We start from the raw sequence: 27,924 nt of genomic DNA, 5'->3' as shown, positions 1-27,924 counted from the left end.
CTACTAACGGAAAAATGTAGCGGGTTTCCACTCTAAGAATATATGTAAAATTTATCAAATGTTTGTCATCCAATAGACGATGATTAATAAATCAATATGCTCTAGTGGTGTCGTTAAAATAAAATAAACAATTCCTGGTTTATCATGGTGTATTTGTGAAACACACAGAGGGAAAGAACGTAGATTGTTATGTCAGCTCAGACACTGCAGTTGTTTTACTGCCATTACATATTTAAATGGAATAAACAAGTAACAGCATGTCTGTTGTAAAAATCATTTATTAATGACAACATGTTTATTATGCTGCCATGTACGAGAATATGCATCCATACAGACTTTTATACTGTGTGACAAAAACATAGGGTTCCAATACTGGAAATATTACATAGTTTTGCAAAGACAGCTAGGTGGCAACTTGTGGGCTACAATTTCTTTTCCAAACAAAATAATGTACACTGTCAAATTTTGTTATTTCATCTCGAACGTGGGAATAGTTACCATGACACGCAGTCCATTTAAATCGTTTCTATTTTTAGTATCTTGAATAGAAAATTAAAACATAATAATAATATCCGGGTGTGCCAATGTCTTCAGTGTTCAACCAAACGAACACATCCCTGTGGAAAACAAAATGTATAAATAACATCCGTTGTCAGTGTATATTATAACACTTCATGTATAATATATTATGTACACAACTGCATTATAAATAATATATTTTATGAAAATTAGTTATTTACGGAAATTTACGCAAAATAATTAGAGATAAGGAGATAATTTACATTAAAATTATGTATTTTACCCCAAATAATTAAATAATTATTGTAATTCGATTTCGCTATTATATGAATAACACTCATTAAAATATAGCAATCAATCGCCAGTTTAAATTTATATTTCATTTGTTATCACTTGATAACAAAGCAATCGAACAAACAGCCGGTTTGACATATTAGGTTTATCATAAACAGTACATCTTGACATGTGGCATATTCTGCATTTAATATTACATATTCATTTAAACTTTAGGTCTTCAATATATTTTAAGTCAACTGTTGAATCTGGTAATGATACAGATATGATCAGTTTCTCAATGTTGTGTTTACACATCAAGAGATCAGTGTTTGAAAACAATAGGACATCTTACCAATGTATCCACCATGTGCATCTCGCTTTGGATTAGGACCCATGGAACAGAAGTCTCCACACCCACACGGACAGACATCTGGATGAACTATACCAGCAGGTCCAGGACACCTCGCAAAATATACCCCGGATGGATATGGGCTGTGACAATCTGTTGAGTAAATCATGTTTTATCATTAGGTTGTGTTATGTTAGTTCTATATACCTATATGGGCTGTGAGTCTTCAGTAAATCATGTTTTAACTTTAGACTGTGTTATGTTAGTATATACCTATATGGGCTGTGAGTCTTGATCATATCGTGTTTTATCTTTAGATTGAGTTGTGTTAGTATATACCTATATGGGCTGTCACTCTTGATTATATCGTGTTTTATCTTTAGATTGTGTTATGTTAGTATATACCTATATGGCCTGTGAGTCTTGAGTAAGTCACGTTTTAACTTTAGATTGTGTTGTGTTAGTATATACCTATATGGCCTGTGAGTGTTGATCATATCGTGTTTTATCGTTAGATTGTGTTGTGTTAATATATACCTATATGGGCCGTGAGTCTTGATTATATCGTGTTTTATCTTTAGATTGTGTTATGTTAGTATATACCTATATGGGCCGTGAGTCTTGATTATATCGTGTTTTATCTTTAGATTGTGTTGTGTTAGTATATACCTATATGGGCCGTGAGTCTTGATTATATCACGTTTTATCTTTAGATTGTGTTGTGTTAGTATATACCTGTATGGCCTGTGAGTGTTGATTATATCGTGTTTTATCGTTAGATTGTGTTGTGTTAGTATATACCTATATGGGCTGTGAGTGTTGATTATATCGTGTTTTATCTTTAGATTGTGTTATGTTAGTATATACCTACATGGGCTGTGAGTCTTGATCATATCGTGTTTTATCTTTAGATTGTGTTGTGTTAGTATATACCTATATGGGCTGTCACTCTTGATTATATCGTGTTTTATCTTTAGATTGTGTTATGTTAGTATATACCTATATGGGCTGTGAGTCTTGAGTAAGTCACGTTTTAACTTTAGATTGTGTTGTGTTAGTATATACCTATATGGCCTGTGAGTGTTGATCATATCGTGTTTTATCGTTAGATTGTGTTGTGTTAATATATACCTATATGGGCCGTGAGTCTTGATTATATCGTGTTTTATCTTTAGATTGTGTTATGTTAGTATATACCTATATGGGCCGTGAGTCTTGATTATATCGTGTTTTATCTTTAGATTGTGTTGTGTTAGTATATACCTACATGGGCTGTGAGTCTTGATCATATCGTGTTTTATCTTTAGATTGTGTTGTGTTAGTATATACCTATATGGGCTGTCACTCTTGATTATATCGTGTTTTATCTTTAGATTGTGTTATGTTAGTATATACCTATATGGGCTGTGAGTCTTGAGTAAGTCACGTTTTAACTTTAGATTGTGTTGTGTTAGTATATACCTATATGGCCTGTGAGTGTTGATCATATCGTGTTTTATCGTTAGATTGTGTTGTGTTAATATATACCTATATGGGCCGTGAGTCTTGATTGTATCGTGTTTTATCTTTAGATTGTGTTATGTTAGTATATACCTATATGGGCCGTGAGTCTTGATTATATCGAGTTTTATCTTTAGATTGTGTTGTGTTAGTATATACCTATATGGGCCGTGAGTCTTGATTATATCGTGTTTTATCTTTAGATTGTGTTGTGTTAGTATATACCTATATGGGCCGTGAGTCTTGATTATATCGTGTTTTATCTTTAGATTGTGTTGTGTTAATATATACCTATATGGGCCGTGAGTCTTGATTATATCGTGTTTTATCTTTAGATTGTGTTGCGTTAGTATATACCTATATGGGCTGTGAGTGTTGATCATATCGTGTTTTATCGTTAGATTGTGTTGTGTTAGTATATACCTATATGGGCCGTTTGTCTTGATTATATCGTGTTTTATCTTTAGATTGTGTTGCGTTAGTATATATCTATATGGGCCGTGAGTCTTGATTATATCGTGTTTTATCTTTAGATTGTGTTGCGTTAGTATATACCTGTATGGGCTGTGAGTCTTGATTATATCGTGTTTTATCTGTAGATTGTGTTGCGTTAGTATATACCTGTATGGGCTGTGAGTCTTGATTATATCGTGTTTTATCTTTAGATTGTGTTATGTTAGTATATACTTATATGGGCTGCGAGTCTTCATTATATTGTGTTTAATCTTTAGATTGTCTTGCGTTAGTATATACCTGTATGGGCTGTGAGTCTTGATTATATCGTGTTTTATCGTTATATTGTGTTGTGTTAGTATATACCTGTATGGGCTGTGAGTGTTGATTATATCGTGTTTTATCTTTAGATTGTGTTATGTTAGTATATACTTATATGGGCTGCGAGTCTTCATTATATTGTGTTTTATCTTTAGATTGTGTTGCGTTAGTATATACCTGTATGGGCTGTGAGTCTTGATTATATCGTGTTTTATCTTTAGATTGTCTTGTGTTAGTATATACCTATATGGGCCGTTAGTCTTGATTATATCATGTTTTATCTTTAGATTGTATTGCGTTAGTATATGGGCTGTGTCTTGATTATATCGTATTTTATCTTTAGATTGTGTTATGTTAGTATATACCTATATGGGTTGTGAGTCTTGAGTAAATCATGTTTTAAAGGGACTTTCCTTAGTTTGTTGCATTGTAAGATATTTCCGACTAATAAAATATTTCTACGATTAAACTTACATATTAAATATATTTTCTTGTTTAGAATATCAGTGTCTGTATATTCAATGTGTTTCTGGTCGTCGTAATATTTGTAAGAAACCCAAACTGGATTTTGTCTTCAAATAATTTCGTACGTAGGAAAAAAACTTATTTTAGGAAATAAAATGAAATTTAACTTAGTACAAATATTAGAACGATCAGAAACACGTTTAATATACAGCCGCTAATATTTTATGCACAAAAATATATTTGATAATTAATTACAATTGTTAAAAAGTCTCTGTTAGTCGATAACATCTTAAAAATTGCAGCATACTCAGGAATGTCCCTTTAAGTAGATCATGTTCTAGCTTTAGCTGTGATAATGTTAGTATACACCTATATGGCTTGGCTGTCCCAACTGTCCAGCAAATCATGCTTTACCCTATAGTGTCGCTCGGGCAATACCAGTAAGATTTATTGCAAAATATGTTTCAACTTTCAAACTTAATAACGTACTATATAGCAAATGTGTTATTTTGGGACCACGTAATAAGTCGTTTGAGATAACCATACAAAAGACTACATAGAAAAACGGTCGAGATCCACTTGCTTTCTTTCGAGGTTTGAGAAAACGGAGGTTGACATAGAATTTACATTCTATATTGAAGATTATTTCATCCAATTATATAAGTGACTTTCCGTGCTGACCCCCTAACAAATAACTGAGGGCCAGGGGGTGGGGTCATGCTGGGCACATTCTATCAAAGATTGATTTGCACCATCATATTCCTTGTGGAAAAATTCATTTAGAATGAACTTGAAACGTAAAGTGAACACTTTCCTAAATAGACCAAATCTGAAACTGACTATTGGACAAATGGAAAACTGCGTGGTTATCACTGACGGCCACTATATTTAAGAGCGACCTACAAATTTCAAGGGGCGGGTGTAGTCCAGTGGTAAAGCGCTCGCTTGATGCGTTGACGGTCAATGGGCCTGTTGGGCTATTTCTCGTTCCAGCCAATGCCACACGACTGGTATACCAAAGGCTGTAGTATGTACTACCCTGTCTGTGTAATGGTGCATATAAAAGAACCCTTGCTACTAATGGGACAATGTAGCCGGTTTCCTCTCTTAAGACTATATGTCAAAGTTATCAAAATGTTTGACATCCAATAGCCGATGATTAATAAATCAATGTGTTCTGGAGGTATCGTTAAACAAACCAAACCTTAACAAATTTACAGTAACTTGTTGGCAAGGTTGTGATCCTAGATATATATATATAGATATGATTTTTAGGGAAAACCGTTTACCATTGACGGGGATCGATCCTAGACCGGGTCCATTTTTCGAGGGGAAAAAAAGGTTCTAGGTATGAATATATTTACCATAGCCAATCCGTTTTTTGTATTGACAAATTCCTATTTTGGCTTGCGGATCTGTACTGGTACAGCACTGACGACTTCCACAATCGGACATTTTACGACATATTACGCCCTGGAAGAAAAACAAATACAATTGTATTAAACCTTAGAATACAATATTATCTTTGTACGTTAGTATTAAATAATTACAAAACTTAATTAAATTGTTTATTTTTTGTCAGTTAAATTTTAAATTCGCTATTTCTGAATGAGGTCCAGAAAGGAAAAATGATAAATCAAGTATTTTTGAAAAATCGTATATCGGTATATGATTGAATGAGAAGAACATGACGTGTGATGGCTATACAATCGGATACTTACGAATCAGTGACTATGTTAGGTGCTTGCAAATATTGGACGCATATTGTCTCATAAGCTGACATACCATTTTATTTTCATGTTGTATTAACCAAACTGATAATGTCTATATCAAATATTCACATAGTATACATTGCGAAGCACTGGCTGCCATTTTGATTTCGTTTTGAAAAACAAAAACGTGTGTAAATTAGCAAGATGTGCGTAGATAAAATCGCTGCCATTACAGTTTAAATTCAAAGACTGTACATAGTATAACCAAAGTTAGCCTGTCAGTAAGAGATGACTTTTTCTGAACCAGCATCTGGGTAAATTCCACGGTGATATTTATGTAACGTCAGACGCGGTCAGTTAAAAGGTAACATGTACCAACATATCATTTATGGTAGTCCGATGAATTATAATTTATTATTATGCGATACGAACAGCAAGAAATGGTTGGATAGAATAATGACCAAACTACAGCTATTTGAAAATTAAAAAGTCAACGTTAAATGTCTGTCACCGTGAAAGAGCCCAACTGTTGATTTTCAGATTCACCTTAGGTGTTGTCTTTGGTGTCTCTGGTGTTGTCTTTGGTGTCCCTGCTGTTGTTACCGGTGGTTTTACTGTCGTAACCTCTGGATCCACACATTCTTTCCCACAACCAACAGTACAGCAAATCCTATCTGAAACAAAATATTAATAAAACCACATAGTCATCTAATGTGTAGGGGAAATAAGATGATAATTATGTGTTCACATTATGTCCACAATTCGTTCACATTGTATCCGTAATAGCATTAAAATCAAATCTCTATCAAACGTTAAACGGTACTTGCAACTTAATTTCTCTCTAAAGTTTAAATGTGATTTATCGAATTTCAGCCAGTGCACCACGACTGGTATATCAAAGGCCGTGGTATGTGCTATCATGCCTGTGAGATGGTGTATATAAAAGATCCCTTGCTACTTATGGAAATATATAGCGGGTTTCCTGCCTACGACTATGTGTTTTATTTACCAAATGGACATCCAATAGCCGATTATTGATAAATCAATGTGCTCTAGTGGTGTCGTTAAACAAAACAAACTTTAAAATCTTAGCAAAGTTCAGGGGCAATAAGTTTGAATAATTAGCAGTGGACATTGGTAACTTTAACAATATAACATACGAAGAAATATTGTGCAACAGACTTTATTTATTCAATACGTATATGTATATAGAGATAAATATAAGATAAAATTGCTTACAAAACACACATTTATAAACGTCTTTAGACGACGACGATGATGATCATCATGATATGATGATAATGATAATGGCAATACAGAAGGAATGAATGAATGAATGAATGAATGAATGAATGTTTAACGACACCCCAGCACCAAAAATACATCGGCTATTGGGTGTCAAACTATGGTTATGCAAATAAATAAAGTGATGATCAACATCAATATAAAAATTCAAGACTTAAAAACAAAAATAGTGTAAAGAATTGTGCAAAAACAAATATCACAGAATTTTACGGATACTGAATTTTACTCAAAACTTCAATTTTGTGCTGTATTGGCCATTCTCAAAGAGAATGTTACACCCCTGCACCACGGTGAGGTTGCAGCACACGCAGGGGCAATACAGAAGGTTACCTCTAACACAGTCGTCATTAGTTTCACACACGACTTCTTCTGAACTGTCGCAGTCGACCGGAGTAGAGACCGGACAGCGGCCTGCGGTACAGAATAATAGCAAGTTTAAAAATCAAAACAGTTTACTAAACATTTGCGTAAATGAAGTGATGGGTCAGTAAAACGTATGGGCCGAATTTACATAACCGGTTTATGACTTACACGCGTGTAATTACATACATTCACAACGCTTAAACACCTGTGTTAGACTTACACGCGTGTAATTACATACATTCACAACGCTTAAAAACCTGTCTTACACGCGTGTAATTACATACATTCACAGCGTGTAATTACATACATTCACAACGCTTAAAAACCTGACTTACACGCGTGTAATTACATACATTCACAACGCTTAAAAACCTGACTTACACGCGTGTAATTACATACATTCACAACGCTTAAAAACCTGTCTTACACGCGTGTAATTACATACATTCACAACGCTTAAAAACCTGACTTACACGCGTGTAATTACATACATTCACAACGCTTAAAAACCTGACTTACACGCGTGTAATTACATACATTCTTACACGCGTGTAATTACATACATTGACAACGCTTAAAAACCTGACTTACACGCGTGTAATTACATACATTGACAACGCTTAAAAACCTGACTTACACGCGTGTAATTACATACATTCTTACACGCGTGTAATTACATACATTGACAACGCTTAAAAACCTGACTTACACGCGTGTAATTACATACATTGACAACGCTTGAAAACCTGGCTTACACGCGTGTAATTACATACATTGACAACGCTTGAAAACCTGGCTTACACGCGTGTAATTACATACATTCACAACGCTTAAAAACCTGCCTTACACGCGTGTAATTACATACATTTACAACGCTTAAAGGGACATTCCTGAGTTTGCTGCAATATTTTAAGATGTTATCGACTAATAAAATATTTATACGATTAAACTTACATATTAAATATATTTTCTTGTTTAGAATATTAGTGGCTGTATATTAAACGTGTTTCTGATCGTTCTAATATTTGTACTAGGTTAATTTTCATTTTATATCCTAAAAAAAACTGGAGTTTCGGCTTCTTACAAATATTAAGACGACCAGAAACACATTGAATATACAGACAACGATATTCTAACCAAGAAAATATATTTAATATGTAAGTTTAATCGTAGAAATATTTTATTAGTCGGAAACATCTTACAATGCAGCAAACTCAGGAATGTCCCTTTAAAAACCTGCGTCTAAGGAAAACAGGCTTCGTAAATTCGGCACATGATGATTAAATAGAATTACAAGTTACAAAGAATGTTCAAAATCACTGGCGTAAGAAACGGGGGTTGTAGCAGCAGCGATGGTTTTTATAGTTTTACATGTATTTATATGTATGTGTGTGTGTGTGTGCGCGCGCGTGTGTAAACAGAAATATTAATAATTTACTATTTAGTAGTAATTGAAAAATATACGTATTGGTGTAGCTCGTTTTAGTTATAAAATAGTGTTCCTTACCTGCTATTGTCTGTAATAACAACGCCACACACACTAAAGGAAATACACTTTCCATGTTGTTTTCTATTAAACGTAATTACCTCCTTTCTGATTTATATATATATACCTGTAATTGTTACTTAATTCCCCAGCGTAGAACTCTTATATAGTTTCAAGAAACATAAAAAAGCCGCAAGATTGTGATTGATCGCCGATTCGATACATACATAATGCAAGGTGAGGGTAAAGGTGAGATGTCATCTTTAATGAGAATTTATGATGTTATTGTGTCAAATTTCTCAAATAATTATTGTTGAAAGTTTGGTTTTATTTAACGACATCACTAGAGCACATTGCATTGGATGTCAATCATTTCGACATTTTAACAAAGTATTCAGAGGAAACCCGCTATATTTTTCCACTGGATCTTATGTATAGCATTTTTGTTACACACAGGACAGCACATGCCACGGTGTTTGATATACAAGTCGTGGGGCACTGGTTGGGACGGGAAAAGCTAATACAGAGCGGGTCAACGGAGGTGGTTCAGTCTAGCTACACAAGAACCTCAGGCGAGCGCGCTACAGACCGACCTAGGTTACGCCCCCTAATCGAAAGGGCGGTACTTAGTTTAAATAACCGGCCACGGTGGCATCAGGTTAAGCCATCGGACATAAGGCTGGTAGGTACAGGGTTCGCAGCCCGATACTGGCCTCGATGGCGTCCTGGTTAAGCCATCGGAGATAATGCAGCCCGGTACCGGCTTCCACCCAGAGCGAGTTTTAACGACTCATTGGGTAAGTGTAAGGCCACAACACCCTCTTCTCTCTCACTAACCACTAACAATTAACAGGGGTGTCTCAAACAGTCCGAGCATAAGCGTACGGGCTCCCATTTTGGTGGAGACGAGGGCTATAGGACAGGATGAATGTTGCCCAAATTAAACGAAAAGACCCGAATCTGAATACGAAATAGATATTTTTTATATTCATTACAAATAATATACCGGCTTCGGTGGCGTCGTGGTTAGGCCATCGGTCTATAGGCTGATAGGTACTGGGTTTGGATCCCAGTCGAGGCATGGGATTTTAATCCAGATACCGACTCCAAACCGTGAGTGAGTGCTCCGCAAGGCTCAATGGGTATGTGTAAACCATTTGCACCGACCAGTGATCCATAACTGGTTCAACAAAGGCCATAGTTTGTGCTATCCTGCCTGTGGGAAGCGCAAATAAAAGATCCCTTGCTGCCTGTTGTAAAAGAGTAGCCCACGTGGCGACAGCGGGTTTCTTCTAAAATAAAAAAACCCAGTGTCACAATGACCAGATGTTTGACGTCCAATAGCCGATGATAAGATAAAAAATCAATGTGCTCTAGTGGCGTCGTTAAATAAAACAAACTTTACTCTTTTTTTTTACAACCAATATTGTGAGTAGCATGAAGAAAATACAGGGTCAGTTCATTTTGCACAACAGTCGCTATCGAATGCGAAGGTTTACTCCGGCGAGGGCAGCAGTTGACCCACCTCCCGACCTTCCGTCTCGCATTCTTAACAACATTCGTTTAAAGGGCGAGCCTGCGCTGTCGGATCCGGGAGAGGAAATCTTTTCTGACTTTTACACAAAAAGCTAATACACCGACATAAAATGATTCATGATACTTCGAGAAGCATTCATTGCATCATTATTTACTAACTTGGTTCAAATGGATCTCTGAACCTGTGGTCCTTTAGCACATGTTAAGAAATATGGATCAAGTTAAATATATTTATTGGGTCGACGTTTCTGCTAGTGGACTATTAGTCCCCGAGTGCGACATTAGCCTCGTTGTAATTAAAACAATTGCTGTATATTAATACGAAACTGTTACGTTAGTTTCGAACCGAGTGCTTCCCAGCACACTTTCATAACCACGGCTGATTGGGATTCAATTTATTATGGAAGACCCGATGGCCGAGTAGCTACGGTCGTGGTCTGACAAATGTCATGTGAATCGGTGTATTATGTTCGAAGGAAGGAAATGAATTATTTAACGACGCACTCAGCACAGTTTATTTACGGTTATATGGCGTCGGATATATGGTTAAGGACCACACAGATAGAGAGAGGAAATCCGCTGTCGCCACTTCATGGGCTACTCTTTTTCGATTAGCAACAAGGGATTTTTTATCTGCACCATCCCACAAACAGGATAGTACATACCACGGCCTTTGTTGCACCAGTTGTGGAGCACTGGCTGGAACGAGAAATAACCCAATGGGTAGTATGTTCGAATCCTGCCAACTGACACTCTCTGTTTTAAAATATCATAGGCACTTCCCCAGAGACATGACAGCACATACCACGGCCGTTGATATAACAGTCGTGAGGCACTGGTTGAGACGGGGAACAACAATCAGATAATGTGTCCACAGATTGGATTCGATCCTTAGACTCGTGCACCTCAGCCGAACGCTTTACCGACTGAACTAGATCCCGCCCCTCAAATTTTGTAAAATCCCATTGTTCATGTACACGTATATTAAAATCAACAATACATGTCAGGCAAATCACAAAAAGAAGGAGATGTTTTATTTAACGACGCACTCAACACATTTTATTTACGGTTGTATGGCGTCGGACATATGGTTAAGGGCCATACAGATATTGAGAGAAGAAACCCCATGTCGCCACTTTATGGGCTACTCTTTTTCTTTTATATGCACCATCCCACAGACAGGATAACACATACCAGGGCATTTGATATACCAGTCGTATTGCACTGGCTGAAGCGAGAAATAGCCCAATGGGCCCACCGACGGTGATCGATCCCAGACCGACCGCGCATCAACGAACGCTTTATCACTGGGTTACGTCCCTCCCCTCATTACAAAAGATTCATTCAGAAAAGGTCCATAGTACACACCTCAAATGAACCACTATATGCTTTATTCACACTCATTCGTCCACCGGCTTATTCTTTCCCTTGCTTACTATTCTCTTTCTCTGTTTTTCTCTCGGTCTTTGTTGTTGTTTTGTTCTCTATCTGTGTGTGTGTGTGTGTGTGTTTCTTTAGCCCCCCCCCCCCCATCTCTCTCCCCCCTCTCTCTCTCTCTCTCTCTCTCTCTCTCTCTCTCTCTCTCTCTCTCTCTCTCGCTTTGTTATCAATATAAAACGAAAGAAGTATATAAGAGAAATACTAATTTTATTTGCAATGTTTAATACATGGGGGGGGGGGGGGGTAAATAGGAAAGCTCTTCTTATTCAGTGTGACAGCGATTAGCCAAACGAACAGGTTCCTGTGGGAAAACAAAACGTGCTATTGGAACATATTTTCTAAAGTTAAGACAAGCAAAAGAATATTACATTTTAATTTTATGTTTATGTCTACAATCTATTTTTACAATTGTGGCTGGTGTCATTTGAACCATTAAAAGTTAATTCTATTTTCTTGCTTATATTAGTGCTTAAATTATATATACCCAATGCATTTCTGGTTGGCTTTTGTATTGTTGTTTGTTTTACCTGTCATATTTGGTTAATATGAACTTACTAGGAGGTACGTTTCAGATTGAGCTACTACAAACATTAAGAACACTTTAAAGTTCTTTTTAACGACATCACAAGAGCCCATTGCTTGACGAGACATCGGCTCTTGGTTGTCAAGCAAACATTAAAACGACCAGGAATATACTGGGTAAACAGACAGTGGGTTTTTAAGCACGACAATGTAATTAAACATGGTTTAATTCGACAACAATGATTCCACAATATTACAATACCACAACATTTGGAATGTCCCTTTAACAGAGCAGTCTGAAAAAAGACATCTTACCAATGTATCCGCCATGTGCATCACGTCTTGGATTAGGACCCATGGCACAGAAATCTCCACATCCACACGGACAGAGGTCAGGATGTATTATACCAGCAGGTCCAGGACACTGCACATGATGGAAACCCGTTGGTCTTGGGTTGTGACAATCTGTTGAGTAAGACATTGTTTAAACTTTACTTACGTTAACATAAAAATAACATGTAACAGCAAGTTCATTTAATATTATAAAGATGTAAAATGAATGACACGAACTTATTTGTATCCCCCCCCCCCTCCATTATAATGTATATATAATTGTAATTCTAAGTAAACATATATCTGTTTTTGAAACGTTTCTAGTGCAATAGATGCTTTAACTCAATTATTATTGTTCAGACTGAAGATGGTATTTAAACAGGCAGTTGCAAAGTTGCATGTTGATCATAACTATTCATTAATCTTTCTTGTGACGATGTAACAATTATACCTTGATATACATCAAATAATTTCTTTATTACTATTTCATAAATTTATTTACTGCAAAAGTTAATAAGGTAGACCGGGAGGTTACCACGTGGTGTTAAAATTTGAATTGGACTTGTATCTCCATATTGACAAAGTTTGTTTTGTTTAACGACACCACTAGGGCACATTACTTTATTAATCATCGGCTATTGGATGTCAAACATTTTATAATTTCGACATATAGTCTTAGAGAGGAAACCCTCTACCTTGTTTTTATTAGTAGCAAAGGATCTTTTATATGCACCACCCCACAAACAGGATAGCACAAATCACGGTCTTTGGTCGTAGTGCACTGGCTGGGACGAGAAATTGCCCAGTGTGCTCGCCGACGGGGATCGATTCCACACCTACCACACACCAAGCGAGCGCTTTAACATACCCCCCCCCCCCCCCCCCCCCAATATTGACAAATAACAGGCTGCTATGTTTATGAATACACAATGAATATATTCTAGTTACTTGCAGTTTATATTTGTCACGAAGGATTTTTAGGAAAGCACTATATACGCAGAGTGACATCACTTGATAATTTCGATATTCTTGAGTCAATTTAGCAAAGTGGATATGTAGTCGTTTATCACAAATGCACATTGGAATAGTGAAATGTGACAGATGCAACTTCGAGAAAGCACATTTAATAAGCCATTTGCAAATATATTTTGTATGTATGTTCTATTATATGATATATGTTTACATCTTACGACATACATGCATGTATATATTTAAAAACATAAAAAATATATCTTAATGATCAGTTGTAATTACTAAAAGTTAAGTAAATAATTAAACTGAATAACATCAACATTCTATGAGATGTTATTAACAAAGATGACACTAAAATGAACGATTGTGTTCATGAAGTGTGATACCAATAGCAACTACTTGTATTTAACATTATCAGCTAAGAACACACGATTACAAATCTATCATTTATTTAATATATGGCTAATATCATCAGCGGTAACGTCTATAACAGAATTGATTGGATAGCATCATAGAAACTGTTTACCATAACCAATCCATGTTCTGTCCTGACAAATCCCTGTTGTGGCCTCTGGATTTGTACTTGTACAGCATTGCCATTCTCTACAATCAGACTGTTTACGACATATTACGACCTGAAAAAACACATACTCGTATTAAACCCCAAGAGCAAAAGATTGTCTAAGCACGTCTAATTTAGAAGACTGTTTATGTATAAAATTGCTAAGAGAATGTGTGTGCATTGATATATTTGGGTTGTGGAAAGAAACCCACTCCATAATGACAGCAAAATAGTGAAAAGAGAAAACATCTTAAGACTATATATGGTATAGCCAATGTTGGTCTGTCGGCAAGTGACGAGTTACGGCAAATCAGCATCTGGGTAATTTCAGGTGACATTTCTATAACATCAGACCCGGGCAATTAAAACATCACGTGCTCCAACAGATCTTTGTTTTTGGTATGCAAAGTAAGCCTTATTGTAATGCATTCTAATGTATGCTTCCAAACCGTTCTGTACACGAGGTAGCCTCTTGTCTCACTGAAACATGGAAACACATTTCTGCTTTCCTGTTCTCGTCATGTGATTGTAATCTTTTGACATTATGTAACGGAAATGACGAGTATAACGCGGTCATTAATCTGACAAAGCTATAATAGCAGACGTTGACCTTTATAGAAGACAGCCTTCTATTCAAGGCAGGCCTCTAACTGTTTCGAGACGCTCTGAGATCCGGCCTCTAATCAAAGTAAACTTCTATTCAAGACAGTCCACTTTGCAAGGATGTACGGTATATGAGTCTGGTGGCTATGCGATAAGAAATGTTTGGATACAATTGTGAGCAAAATACAGCTATTAGAAAATCCAAAATAGGAGATAAATGTTATAACGTCAATCACCGTGAAAGTGCCCATCTGGTGATTTTGATATTCACCTTAGGTGGTGTTATTGGTGGTTGTGCTGTTGTTGCCGGTGGTTCGACTATTACCCCCTCAGGATCCACACATTCTGTGATGCAGTCAACAGTACAGCAAATCTGATCTGAAATAAATTATTAGCAAAAATACATGCTATTTTCCTGTTCAGTTATTTAACGCCTACGTTTTTTAGTTTTTGTTTGTTTGTTTTGTGTTTGTTCTGTTGGGGGGTTTTGGGAGGAAGGTGGCGGTTTGTGCTAATACTACATTTAATTCCAATGCAGTATATGTTTACATATATGCTAATATTACGTTTAACTTCAATAAGAATCTCAAAAGTTATGTCCCTTGGTACAAAAATCCCGGTCAATCATAATTACTTTCATAAATTAATTATTTTACTCAGGGTGGTTATTGACATAAATCGTGTCTTTAAAATATTGCACATAATAACATATACATATAAATGGTGTTTATGGCTGATTAAGGGTTACAAATTAATAACCTGTATTTGGGAAAATAATTTCACCACTTTTGATTTGCTACTAAGGTGCTAGAGTCACGTAAACTAATTTATTCATCATCCTAGTTTACGAACACTACCGATTTCTGACAGTTAATTCAGTCGTTATTGTAGCTGTTCGGGGACGCGTTTTTGTCAAAATGATAAAACGCGTTTAGAGTTGCGGCCCTTAGATTGGTGGTCGCTACATTTGTTTACATATATGCAAATTTGCATACAGAACAGAACAGAACATAACTTTATTTACTTTCTTGGTCACCATTCGGTGACATCAGAGGAACATATATAACAATAAATACAAATAGTCAAGACAACATCCGAAAATATTATATAAATATACAATCAGATGGGAAGCTAACTATTAACAGTGTTTAAAAAAGAAAGAAAATGATACGAAATTTAGGAGGCACCGACGTGTTTGTTAATAATGAATATTAAAGTGAGCTCCGTCGTCTAGTGGAATCAAGCTGACGACAGTGGTTCAAATCTCGTCAAAGCTGGCTCGCACATTCATTCGTCTTTCTCATCTATCACCCTCTGCCTATCATTCTCTTAATATAAAAAAAACTTTCCAATTTCTCCCACGACTTCAAGCTGTTTCAACCATTTCTGTCAGTTTTCTACGACTCTGTCTTCTGAGCTGTCCACACCATCGCCTACCTGTCTCAACTTCCTCCACGGGTGCAGTCTTTGTGTATTTCCTTGCACCCACCTGGCATTCTCGTCCTCTGCCGCTAATAAAGCTGGTCTGCACTAACTAATGACTGCCGGTAGTAGGGGTGCATAGTAGGTGGTTACAAGTGCCTCTTAACAATGCCAGAAGTAACTACTGATGGGAACAGAACAGAACAGAACAGAACTTTATTACACTCGTGGCCATCGTTCGATGGCATCAGAGGAATACATAAATAACATAGCATAAACAACATCAAGATGACAATATCTGAATAAAAACGAATAAAACATATATACACAATAGAAATCTTAGGAGGAGCAGAATTGTTTGTTGATAATAACAATAAATTTACACAATTTCTTAAGGGTGCCAATATTTTTACAACTGAACAGCTTTTTAAATTTATATATATTTGGTCTATTTATGTAGTACTTTTTAATGGGGAATGGCAGGTGTGTGGCACAAATAGCCATATGAGGCAAGTACCTGCCGTGGTTAGAGAGACAAGGACTGGGATGTGAAGGTGGACAGCGGAAGAAGTTGAAACATAGCAGGAGTTGTCAGATCGGGAAGAAATGAGATGGAATTCAAAGAAGAGAAAGGAAAGGGGGCAGTGGGATAATAATAATAATAATAATAATAATGGATATAAATTTACACTTTTTTTAAGAACACCGACACGTTTACAATTTAACAGTTTCTGGAGTTTACATGTAGTTGGTCTATTCACATAGTATTTATTAAGAGATTTGCCTCTTGCTTCTGTAAATGTTGTACATATAAATAAATAATTAGCATTACACTATGTGCAGCTTCTAATTTCATATAAAATATTTGTCCATATTCCCTATTCAACTGAAAAAAAGTGATTAGATATTCGAAATCGAAAACAAATTAGTATACATCGATTTATGTACGATATTACAGTATGATTCTAATTCCAGTTTGTCTTTAAATATTCTGTAGGTTATTTCTTAACTAGATGTAAACATTTCGATTTTCCAGGTTTGCAAAAACTGATCTAAAAGTCTTCTTTTAACTACTTCGTTTAAACAATTCACCGATTTAAAAGTTTGCTGGTCCCACACATTATTCAATGCAAGCTGGTAAAATACGTTTCTGACATTTATAATCCATTTATATTTTGTCCCAGATTGAATATAATCATAGTAAGCTCTTATTATGGTGTTAGCATGTTATCCGTTAACAACTTAGCCGCAAAACAGACAATGTGTAGGCATATTATCCGAGACAATGGTGTTATTCCGAATTCACTATACAGAATGTATATAGGGGTACTTTTCCTCACAGGTGTTAAATATCGTACGAATTGGATACAAATGTCTTCTATAATATTACCATTTTTAAATCCCTAAATTTCACAGCCATAAATTAGTATAGGAACAATTACTATGTCAAATAACTTTCGTTGATATTCTTATTGACAAAGAAAGTTCGTTAGACTTTCTTAAGATGTAAAACATGGCTTTTCTTGTGCTAGATGTTTCTTGTACAAAAAAGTGTATTACTTTTTTTCAAACCAAATACCGAAAGAGTTATAATCATTCATGTTTTCCAGTGCTTTATTACTTAAATAAAATACTATCTTATATTTTTTTTTTGTTCCTCCAAATATAACAATATTGCCTTTCGACGTGTTTATGACCAGTCTGAACTGTTTTGAAGTTCATCTTCATTATTTGCCAATACCACCGTAACAAACATAGTTATTCCAATATCCAAATAAGTCGAAGGCATTAACAGTGATACCTATACATTGTCGAAGCTGTAAATTATCTCCCTGCCTAACTTTTATATCACATGAAAACAATTCTGACAAATTGCCATCTTTTGTAACACGTGACTTAATACAACAATACACATTATGAATTATCCAGAACATCTTTCCATCAATATTTTATTTTAATAATTTGCACGAGATCGATGAATTTTGTCAACTCTCGCATTTAAAATATACAAATTAGTCATCTGACAAATTTTCAAGTATATAGTTTATAACTATTGCTATTAGGTTTCCCTGTATCTTTGTTATTATCATGACCAATATGGCATGTACCAATTGCAAAGGCCAACATTTTGCTTATTCACGTGAATGTCCAAGGTGGAAAGTAAAACGGCAGGTACAGCAGATGCAAATTGATCTACACCTGTATTTTTATGAGGCAAGAAAACCTGTAGAGACCCTTACACCTGTGGCGGATTTAACCTCTATGACATATTTCAAGAAACTGAAAATAGAGCAGCTGGGGGTGTTGCCATTGTTGTTAATGAAAACATTCCTCAGAGTATAGTAAAATAAAATACTGATTTACAAGCTGTGGCTGTAAAAGTCACGGCTGATAAAACTATTACTCTATGTTCAGTTTATTTACCTCCTCGAAACCATTTTAATTTTAATTCTAGAGATCTTCAAAATCTCATTAACCAGCTCCCTACTCCCTTTATTATTATGGGATATTTTCATGGTCACCACACTTTGTGGGTATGCGAGGATGTAAATGTTAGAGGTAAACAATTAGAAGACTTAATTCTCAAAAATTACTTGCTTTTATTTAATGATAAAAGTCCTACATATTTTCATTCTGCAAGTGGATCTTTCACTTTCATAGATTTAACTCTTTGTAGTCCATCACGTTTTGTTCATTTCTCCTGCAAAGTTGGTCCAGACTCTTATGGTAGTGATCACTTTCCAATTATTTTGGAGAATGATGGACCTCCATAACTTGAATGGTTCAAAGATGGAAGTTGGTGAAGGCAAATTAAGGTCAGTTTCAGCATATGTGCAGCACTCGACTGCAACAATTTGCCATTACTGATGCTGGTGATCTCATGTCTTTGTTCACTTCCATCTTGAAGGATATTGCAGATGAAATTATTCCTAAGATGTCGGCAGTGCCAAAGCGTTTCAATAAACCATGTTTAATGATACGTGCAAGGATGCACTCAAAGAGCGAAACGGGTTCCTTGAGAGATTCAAACGTGAACCTACTGGGGATAACCTGGATGCATTTCGTATTGCTAGGCCTTAGGCTCGCAGATAGATCAGACAGCGTAAGAAATCATCTTGGAGACATTTTGTCTCCCAATTGAATTCAAAAACATCTGTAAAATGTAAAATCAAAGGTAAAGAATCCAGTAATACAGTTCATCATTTGTCTGTCAATGACACGGATGTCACGTCTCATCGTGACATTGCCACGGCATTGGCAGACAAGTTTTCTCATAACTCGTCTTCTGCTGTCAGTTCAGATGCATTTACATCTGTCAGAACTAAACCTGAAAAGCAGTACATTAATGTTTCATCCCAAAATGCTAACATATGTTCTTCGTAGAGCCCATGATATTTCAGTAGGACTGGATGAAATTCATTATCAATTATTAAAGCATTTACCTGAATCATCTTTGATGGTTCTTTTAAATATGTTTAATAAATCTGGATTTCTGGTGACTTTCCCTCTAACTGGAGGAAGGAAATTATTATTCGTATTTCAAAACCTAGTAAGGATCCAACTAATCCTACTAGTTATCGCTTTATTGCTTTGACAAGTTGCATTTGTAAAACCATGGACTAATGATCAATCATAGACTTATTTAGTATCTTGAATCTCACAAATTGCTTACTAACGTGCAATGTGGGTTCAGATCTAGACATAGCACGGTTGATCATTTTGTTAGATTTGAAACGTTTTGTAGGGAAGCTTTCAGACATAATCAGCACTTTGTGTCAGTGGGGGGGGGGGGGGGGGGGGGAGCTTACGATACCACGCGGACGTATGAGATTTTAATCGACCTCCATGGCATGGGGCTAAGAGGTCGACTTCCTGTTTTTATTTCTCAATTTTTAAAGATAGATCTTTTCAAGTCCGAGTGGGGTTGACTTTGTCCGATATTCACCCACAAGAAATGGGTGTACCTCAGGTAGTATTCTGTCTGTAACTTTATTTTCTGTGAAAATTAACAACATCACCCAGTATTTAACACCTGGTGTTGTTTTCTCGTTATATGTCGATGATTTTTAGATTTGCTATAGATCGTCCAATATGAGTATCATTGAACGTAAGTTGCAGCTTTGTTTGAATAAACTTCATCAATGGGCAACTGACAATGGCTTTAGATTCTCAAAGGCAAAAACGGTTTGTATGCATATCTGCCAGACAAGAGGTCTTCACTTAGATCTACAGTCATTGGACAATTCCGGTTGTGGAGAAGACGAACGTTCTGGGGGTTATATTTCACAGGAAGCTGTCCTTGCCCCATCTTAAATATATTAAAAAGAAGGGCTTAAAAGCTTTTAATATGTTAAAAGTTATTGGCAATACGGACTGGGGAGCAGACCGTAAGGTTATGCTCCGTCTGTATAGATCTCTTGTGAGGTCCTAAATTGATTATGGATGCATTGTGTATAGGTCGGCACACAAGTTTTCCTTGCAGATGCTAGATCCTATACACAACCAGGGACTTAGGCTTTCTCTTGGTGCATTTAGAGCATCTCTTGTAGAGAGTTTGTATGTTGATGCACACGAACCTTGTTTGGGTGTTAGACGTGCAAAGATTTATCTGCAGTATGCTACGAACATAAAATCATTAACGAAACATCCAACACATCAAGCGGTGTTTGATAACAAATTTAAGAAGTTGTATGATGCAAGGCCAAATTATATTCGTACATTTGGTCTTCACATTCAGCGGGGTTGGGGTTTTTTCGATTTCCAACATTGATTTAGCAGACAGTTTGGTGTATTACACCACCTAAAATTTTTTATGAAGCTTCAAGACAGGTACCGTGATTGCATTACTGTTTACACAGATGGATCACGGGATGGGAATTCTGTGGCTTGTGTTAGTTTTTCCATCAGACACAATAATGTCCTTGCGATTGCCTGACTCAGCATCGATCTTTAGTGCTGAAGTTTGGGCAGTCATTAAAATCCTAAAAGAAACCAAGGATTCGCTTGCATCCAAATTTATTATTTTCACAGATTAACTTTCGTGTCTCCAAGCTTTACGAAATATGAAGCTGGACCATCCCTACATTGGGATGGTGATACGAGAGTGTGTCTTTTTATCCATTGCCAATAAAGTTATTGTATGTTTGAACCATCATCACCAGAAGGCGGTGGAAGTGGATTGGCCACGTACTCCAAAAAGAAGACACATCTATCACCAGAATTGCACTGCGCTGGACCTCTGAAGAAAAAAGAAAGAGAGGACGTCCGAAAACAACATGGCGCCGAACAGTGGAAATCGAGATGGAGACAGGACACAGTTGGTGCACCATCGATAGACCGGCGTGGAGGAACTTCATCGCTGCCCTAAATACCACTAGGCATGACAGGAAATGATGATTTTGTTGGGTGCCCAGCTATATTGGTATTAGGGGTAATGAAAAGACCGGTTCAGCTGCCAAGTCTGCTTTAGATTTGTCTCATGCCAGAGTTGGTGTGCCTTATACTGATTTTAAACATAGTATCAACCAATTTATCTTTTCGACTTGGCAACATGATTTGGACGGTGCGATTGTGAACAAGCTTCATGCTATCAAGGCAGTCTTGGATGAGGGGCAGTCCTCCTATAGGCAGTGCAGAAAGGATGAACTAGTCTTGTGTCGAGCTCGCATCTGGCATACATATTTGACCCATTTATTTATCTTGAAGAAAGATCCTCCACTTCAGTGTGAACACTGTCAGTGTAGTCTGACGGTATGCCACATTTTGGTGGAGTGTAAGCATCTAAAACAAACTAGAAAATATATATTTGGTCAAAGAAATGTGATGGTATCCTATTGGTTCCATCTATACATTTTATTACAATTTTTACGTGATACCGACTTATTTTAAAATTTAATATTATCTATCTGTCATATTTGTATTTTTGCACAGTTCTTTACACTGTTTTATTTTATTTTATTTGACTCTTGAATTTTTATATTCATATTGATCATCACTTCATGTTTTGAATTTACCATAGTTTGACACCAAACAGCCGATGTATCTTTTATGCTAGGGTGTCATTAAACATTCTTTCATTCATTCACTGTTAGTGCACCCATCTTGGTTCAAATACGATTATACTCGGGGTATCGTTCTTTTATACAGTAGTCATGTAAAGGCTTAGCAAATATACTTTTACATACGTGGGTCACAAAATGCGTATAATGCATATTTACTCATGTGTGTAACCAGTTTTGTTTGGAGGATTGGTCTCGGGTGCAAATAATTAAAATACAATATAGATGGAAAGAGATGTTCCGGATAATTCATAATGTGTACTGCTGCGAGGGTTTGTCACCGATCTCAAACAAAATGTACCATAATAATAATCACCATCATCATCATCATCATCATCCACCAATTAATTACTTCTACACAAAAAAATCAAGTATAAAATTTGCCTCTCATATATAGTGATGATACCTGTTGATGTACACTATGAAGGCGAACCATTTGTTTGCTGTTATTCCATACGTACTTTGCACGACATGCCTTATTTAAATAAAATATGTCCGACACTTTCACAATGTGTTCAGAATTCGCGGGTTAGACGTAGTCGTGTTCATTGCTATGTCCAAATTTATTATTTTATGTTTTACCTGAGGGTAAGCCACACAAAGCTACATTTTATTACCGTAGTAGTCACTCATAATGAAGATTTATTTCTCAGTGAGAAATATTATGCATTGTAGCATACAACAAGCACTTTTTTAAAACATAATTTTTTTTATGACGTTCTTAATGTAAACTGAAGCAAATGGACCTAATAAGAAGAAAAACACACAAAATGTTATATTTCATCATAAATCTTGTTCAGCATAGATGTAAACATGACACATCAATGGATATTCCAGAGGCCAATTTCGCAAAGTTTAAAAATAAAAAGCGTCCCTTCCTCACCAAAGAAAACACTTGTTATAATAATATTAGCACAATTTTCTTTGTTATCTTAACTAGCTATGTTTTAATGTGTTTGGTTATGTTACCCATTTGCCGAAACTGTCCACAGCCAGGCACAGAAACACACAATCTAATTAAAATTAGCTCCACTATTACATGTGGATCTAACACCAGCCAGTTGGAGCTCATGTCCACCAATCAAAACCTTACTTGCAGAATCCTGCCAGTGATTTAAAACTAACAACACTGCGTAGTCCCCAATGTCCAGGTAACATTTCGTCTGTAAATAATAATTTAAATATTGACCAATCACACTTCGCCTTTTATAACGTTATTTAGGAGCATACAAATTCTAAAAATATCGGGCGAGTCTATTTTAGTGGCCGTAGTACAGCGAACCATACCAATACGTACGAGGTGGGTTATCAGTCTTCAATTTTACATTAAAAATAATCAGGCTTCAGTTTTACATTACAAATTATTTATTTTATAAAATAAAACATGTTTCAAGGCATTGGTAATTCACACGAAACATGTATACCCTCAGGATAATTCGGAATGTTTTCAAATTATTTTTAAATCACTGGCAGGATTCTGCAAGTAAGGTTTTGATTGGTGGACATGAGCTCCAACTGGCTGGTGTTAGATCCACATGTAATAGTGGAGCTAATTTTAATTAGATTGAGAAAAACAGAAATGTTGGAAAATATTATAATGTTTCCACATACTGACAATCACTTTACAAATAATATGTCCTTCGACGATATCATTATATAGTCTTTGTATTTATTCATATAAAATACATCAGACCCGTAGAAACTATGGTGGAGGGGGGGGGGGGGGCAGGGATAGGGGCTTGTTCTCCATCCCCCACTTGACGAAAATATATGTTGTAAATTGTCCCTACTCTATATAAATAAAGATGATATAAAAATGAAAGCTTAGCTTGCATCCCTCACTACACCACTTCAAATACCGTGTCGGTACTAAATATGACGTCATCAAGAGTTAACGAGTTTGCATTTTTGTCATGAAGCATGAAATAATAATTATTTTTCCACTCGCTAAAGCTCGTTGCAAGTGAACAATTATTTCACTCGGGACATAAATTTGACAATAACTGTTAACGTGTGTATTATCCACTATATCAGTGACGTCGTTATCTATATCCCTGTCTGCTTGTGTCTGTTTCTGTCTCAATCCCTTCTTTTTTGTCTCGTTATTTCTCACGCATGACATACTGTATAATTCAATACGTTCAAGTATATAGAGCTAAATATAAAAAGTAGCTTATAAAACCAGGTACGTAGCCAGCATTTTGAGTGGGGAGGGTTCGACTAGGTATTTGCTGAGCGTTTTGGATATGAAGTTTCTTGATAGCTCCAGAGGCATGTTCCCCGAAATGTTAAAAGCTCTGAAAGCGTTTTCCTGGCATCTGGAACTTAATAATGTCATTTTAAAATGACGATTTTCGACTATTTTGTAAATTGTATTTATGTTATTAAGGCTATTTTTCAAAAGAAATTTCACGATAATGAAATTCTAACACACAACAGGAGTTAAGGGTATTGACCCAAGGAATAATTTAAATATTTTCGGCAATTTCTTATTATAACCTTAGTAACAGTAAGTAAGTAAGTGAGTAAGTGTACCTCAGAACTATGAACAGTTCCTTTAATAATGAACATATTTGTGAAAAACGAAACACGTTATGCTCTTAAAAATTGTATCATCACGAATCACCGCCAATACATGCAGCCCCTGCTAACAGCAGGTCTACAGGTGTAGACGTTTTAAACGTTTTCAACAAAAAGTACTGCATAAGGTATTACATCCCATATCATTTGTGACACTGGTGCGTCATATCATCAAAGTTGCATCTACATGTTGTTCGTAAAACATTTTAAAATACTTGGAAATAACCGGCATTATAAAGCACCTTCTATGCCAAATTGACAGAAGAATATTGTTTGATATACATGGAAGCCAGTGTCGATTTGAATCTCTATAGGTCAAGGTATGAACAGAAGTTTTCGGCAGGAGCTACCTTTTGTTCAACTACGTCAAATCAATCAATTAGCTCCATTTTCAATTTTTATTAACCATTCTAAATTATGCGTGACAATTACCTTAAAAAATTACGCAACATTTTCTATTTGATTTTAATCCTACTGAACATTTGCTAATTCAAGAGCACCAAAACCAACCCTCACCAGCTACCGACCATCATCGTCTTGCTTGTGCTCCATTGCACTCCCTTGCACTTGTTTAGAATATCAGTGTCTATATATTCAGTGTGTTTCTGGTCGTCTTAATATTTGTAAGAAGCCCAAACTGGAGTTTGTCTTCAAATAATTTCGTACGTACGAAAAAAAAAACATATTTTAGGAAATAAAATGAAATTTGACCTAGTACAAATATTAGAACGATCAGAAACACGTTTAATATACAGCCACTAATATGTTATACAGAAAAATATATTTGATATGTAATTACAATCGTTAAAAAGTCTCTGTTAGTCGATAACATCTTTAAAATGGCAGCAAACTCGGGAATGGCCCTTTAATCGTAAAAATATTTTATTAGTCAGAAACATCTTACAATGCAGCAAACTCAGGAATGTCCCTTTAACATTTTATTTCTAACTTAGGTTCATAAATCAATGGAAGGTGAACTGCTGTCATTGTCATGTAATTATCAAATGCTACGAGGTTATCAATATAGCAGAAAGTACAATTAAACATTTTTGCTACATGTAGGTTCCTTTTCTTATTATTATTAAAAAAAAAAAAAAATTGTTGTAAGATTAGTTAGAAATTTTGAATTATGTACACTGCAGCTTTCGTAAAGGGGATGCTAAATGACGGAGACTAGCAAATGTTTTATGGAAGAGTTGCAAAAGTTACAATCAAGTATTTGTGAAATATGTTTTTAAAAAGAAGAACAAGTGGACCTCGTCTTTTGCGGGAGGGTTCGAACGAACCCCCCGAATTCCCCTTAATACTTTCCTGAAAACAAATAAATAAACGCTTTTGCTCTATTGCTGCTGCTGAAGATGAAGATGATGATGATGATGATGGTGAAACATTACTGTGATACATAATCATAATAAAGAAAATTACCTCCAGTACAGTCTTCGTTACTTTCACAAATGCCTTCGTCTTCATTATCGCACTCGACCCAAGTAGAGACAGGACAGCGGCCCGCTGTACAAAATGAATAGATGTATAATATATTTAAAGGGACATTCCTGAGTTTGCTGCAATTTTTAAGATCTTATCGACTAACAGATACTTTTTAAAGGGACATTCCTGAGTTTGCTGCATTGTAAGATGTTTCCGAAAAATAAAATAGTTCTACGATTAAACTTACATATTAAATATAGTTTCTTGTTTAAAATATCAGTGTCTGTATATTCAATGTGTTTCTGGCTGTCTTAATATTTGTAAGAAGCCCAAACTGGATTTTGTCTTCAAATAATTTCGTACGTTCGAAACAAATATATTTTAGGAAATAAAATGAAATTTAACCTAGTACAAAGAGTAGAACGATCAGAAACACGTTTAGTATACAGCCACTAATATTTTATGCAGAAAAATATATTTGATATGTAATTACAATCGTTAAAAAGTATCTGTTAGTCGATAAGATCTTAAAAATTGCAGCAAACTCAGGAATGTCCCTTTAACGATTGTAATTACATATCAAATATATTTTTCTGCATAAAATATTAGTGGCTGTATATTAAACGTGTTTTTGATCGTTTGGGCTTCTTACCCATATTAAGACAGCCAGAAACACATTGAATATACAGACACTGATATTTTAAACAAGAAACTATATTTAATATGTAAGTTTAATCGTAGAACTATTTTATTTTTCGGAAACATCTTACAATGCAGCAAACTCAGGAATGTCCCTTTAATGTATAGCTTAATTTAAAATATAAATACTATAAACGAATGAATAAAGGAAGGAAGGAAATGTTTTATTTAACGACGCAATCAACACACATTTTATTTACGGTTATATGGCGTCGGATATATGGTTAAGAACCACACAGATATTGAGGGAGGAAAACCGCTGTCGCCACTTCATGGGCTACTCTATTCGATTACTAGCAAGGGATCTTTTATATGCACCATCCCATAGACAGGATAGTACATACCACGGCCTTTGATGTACCAGTCGTGGTGCACTGACTGGAGCGAGAAATAGCCCAATGGGCCCACCGACGGGGATCGATCCCAAACCGACCGCGCATCAAGCGAGCGCTGTACATTTGTACCACTGGGCTACGTCTCGTCCCGAATGAATGAATGAATGAATATTTAATGACATCCCAGCACGAAAAATACATCGACTATTGGGTGTCAAACTATGGTATATGTAAACATAATAAATACTATAAAGTAGCAAGTTTGAAAATTAAAACATTTAATACTAAACATCTATCTAAATGATGTAATTGATCAATACAAAATATGAAGATTAAATAAGATTACAGGATTACATAGATGGCAAATAGCATTGGAATCGTTAAAAAAATGTAATACTGACAATATATATAATATATATATATATATATATATATATATATATATATATATATATATATATATATATATATATATTATAAGCAGAAATAATAGTAATTTATTACATGAGAAGTCAATGAAAATTAAAGTATTGGTCTAGCTGTTTTCCTGATAACACTATTATTACTTACATGCTCCTGTCTGTATTAACAGACTCACGCACACACAGACAAATACACGTTCCATATTGTTTTGTAATAGATGTAAATAGCGCCTTAATTTGATATCTGGTTTATATATATACC

At 35.6% G+C, this 27,924-nt stretch overlaps 1 protein-coding gene across 1 annotated transcript; it reads right to left on the bottom strand.

Annotated features, from left to right (window-relative positions):
• Nucleotides 1-260: 260 nt before the first annotated feature.
• LOC121371459 lies at nt 261-27,924 on the bottom strand. The gene is made up of 10 exons (XM_041497361.1): nt 27,811-27,924; nt 26,204-26,287; nt 14,989-15,095; nt 14,079-14,187; nt 12,563-12,712; nt 7,231-7,311; nt 6,142-6,269; nt 5,248-5,356; nt 1,148-1,297; nt 261-617 (listed from the first exon to the last, which is right to left on the bottom strand). The coding sequence occupies exons 1-10, from the start codon at nt 27,863-27,865 to the stop codon at nt 598-600; spliced, it is 993 nt and encodes a 330-aa protein (XP_041353295.1). The 5' UTR covers nt 27,866-27,924; the 3' UTR covers nt 261-597.

Source organism: Gigantopelta aegis, chromosome 4 (genome assembly GCF_016097555.1).
Source record: "Gigantopelta aegis isolate Gae_Host chromosome 4, Gae_host_genome, whole genome shotgun sequence".
In the NCBI taxonomy this organism is placed as follows: Eukaryota; Metazoa; Mollusca; class Gastropoda; order Neomphalida; family Peltospiridae; genus Gigantopelta; species Gigantopelta aegis.
The sequence above is the reverse complement of the archived record's forward strand: the minus strand, read 5'-3'. Positions and strand labels throughout refer to the sequence as shown.

What these genes read in the sequence shown, in the direction of transcription:
- LOC121371459 (XM_041497361.1), bottom strand. Translation starts at nt 27,865, where the DNA reads ATGGAACGTGTATTTGTCTGTGTGTGCGTGAGTCTGTTAATACAGACA. An exon ending in GTTAATACAGACAGGAGCAT is followed by an intron (nt 26,288 to 27,810) that starts GTAAGTAATAAT and finishes CATTTTGTACAG; the next exon opens with CGGGCCGCTGTCCTGTCTCT. An exon ending in CACCAATAACACCACCTAAG is followed by an intron (nt 14,188 to 14,988) that starts GTGAATATCAAA and finishes GTGTTTTTTCAG; the next exon opens with GTCGTAATATGTCGTAAACA.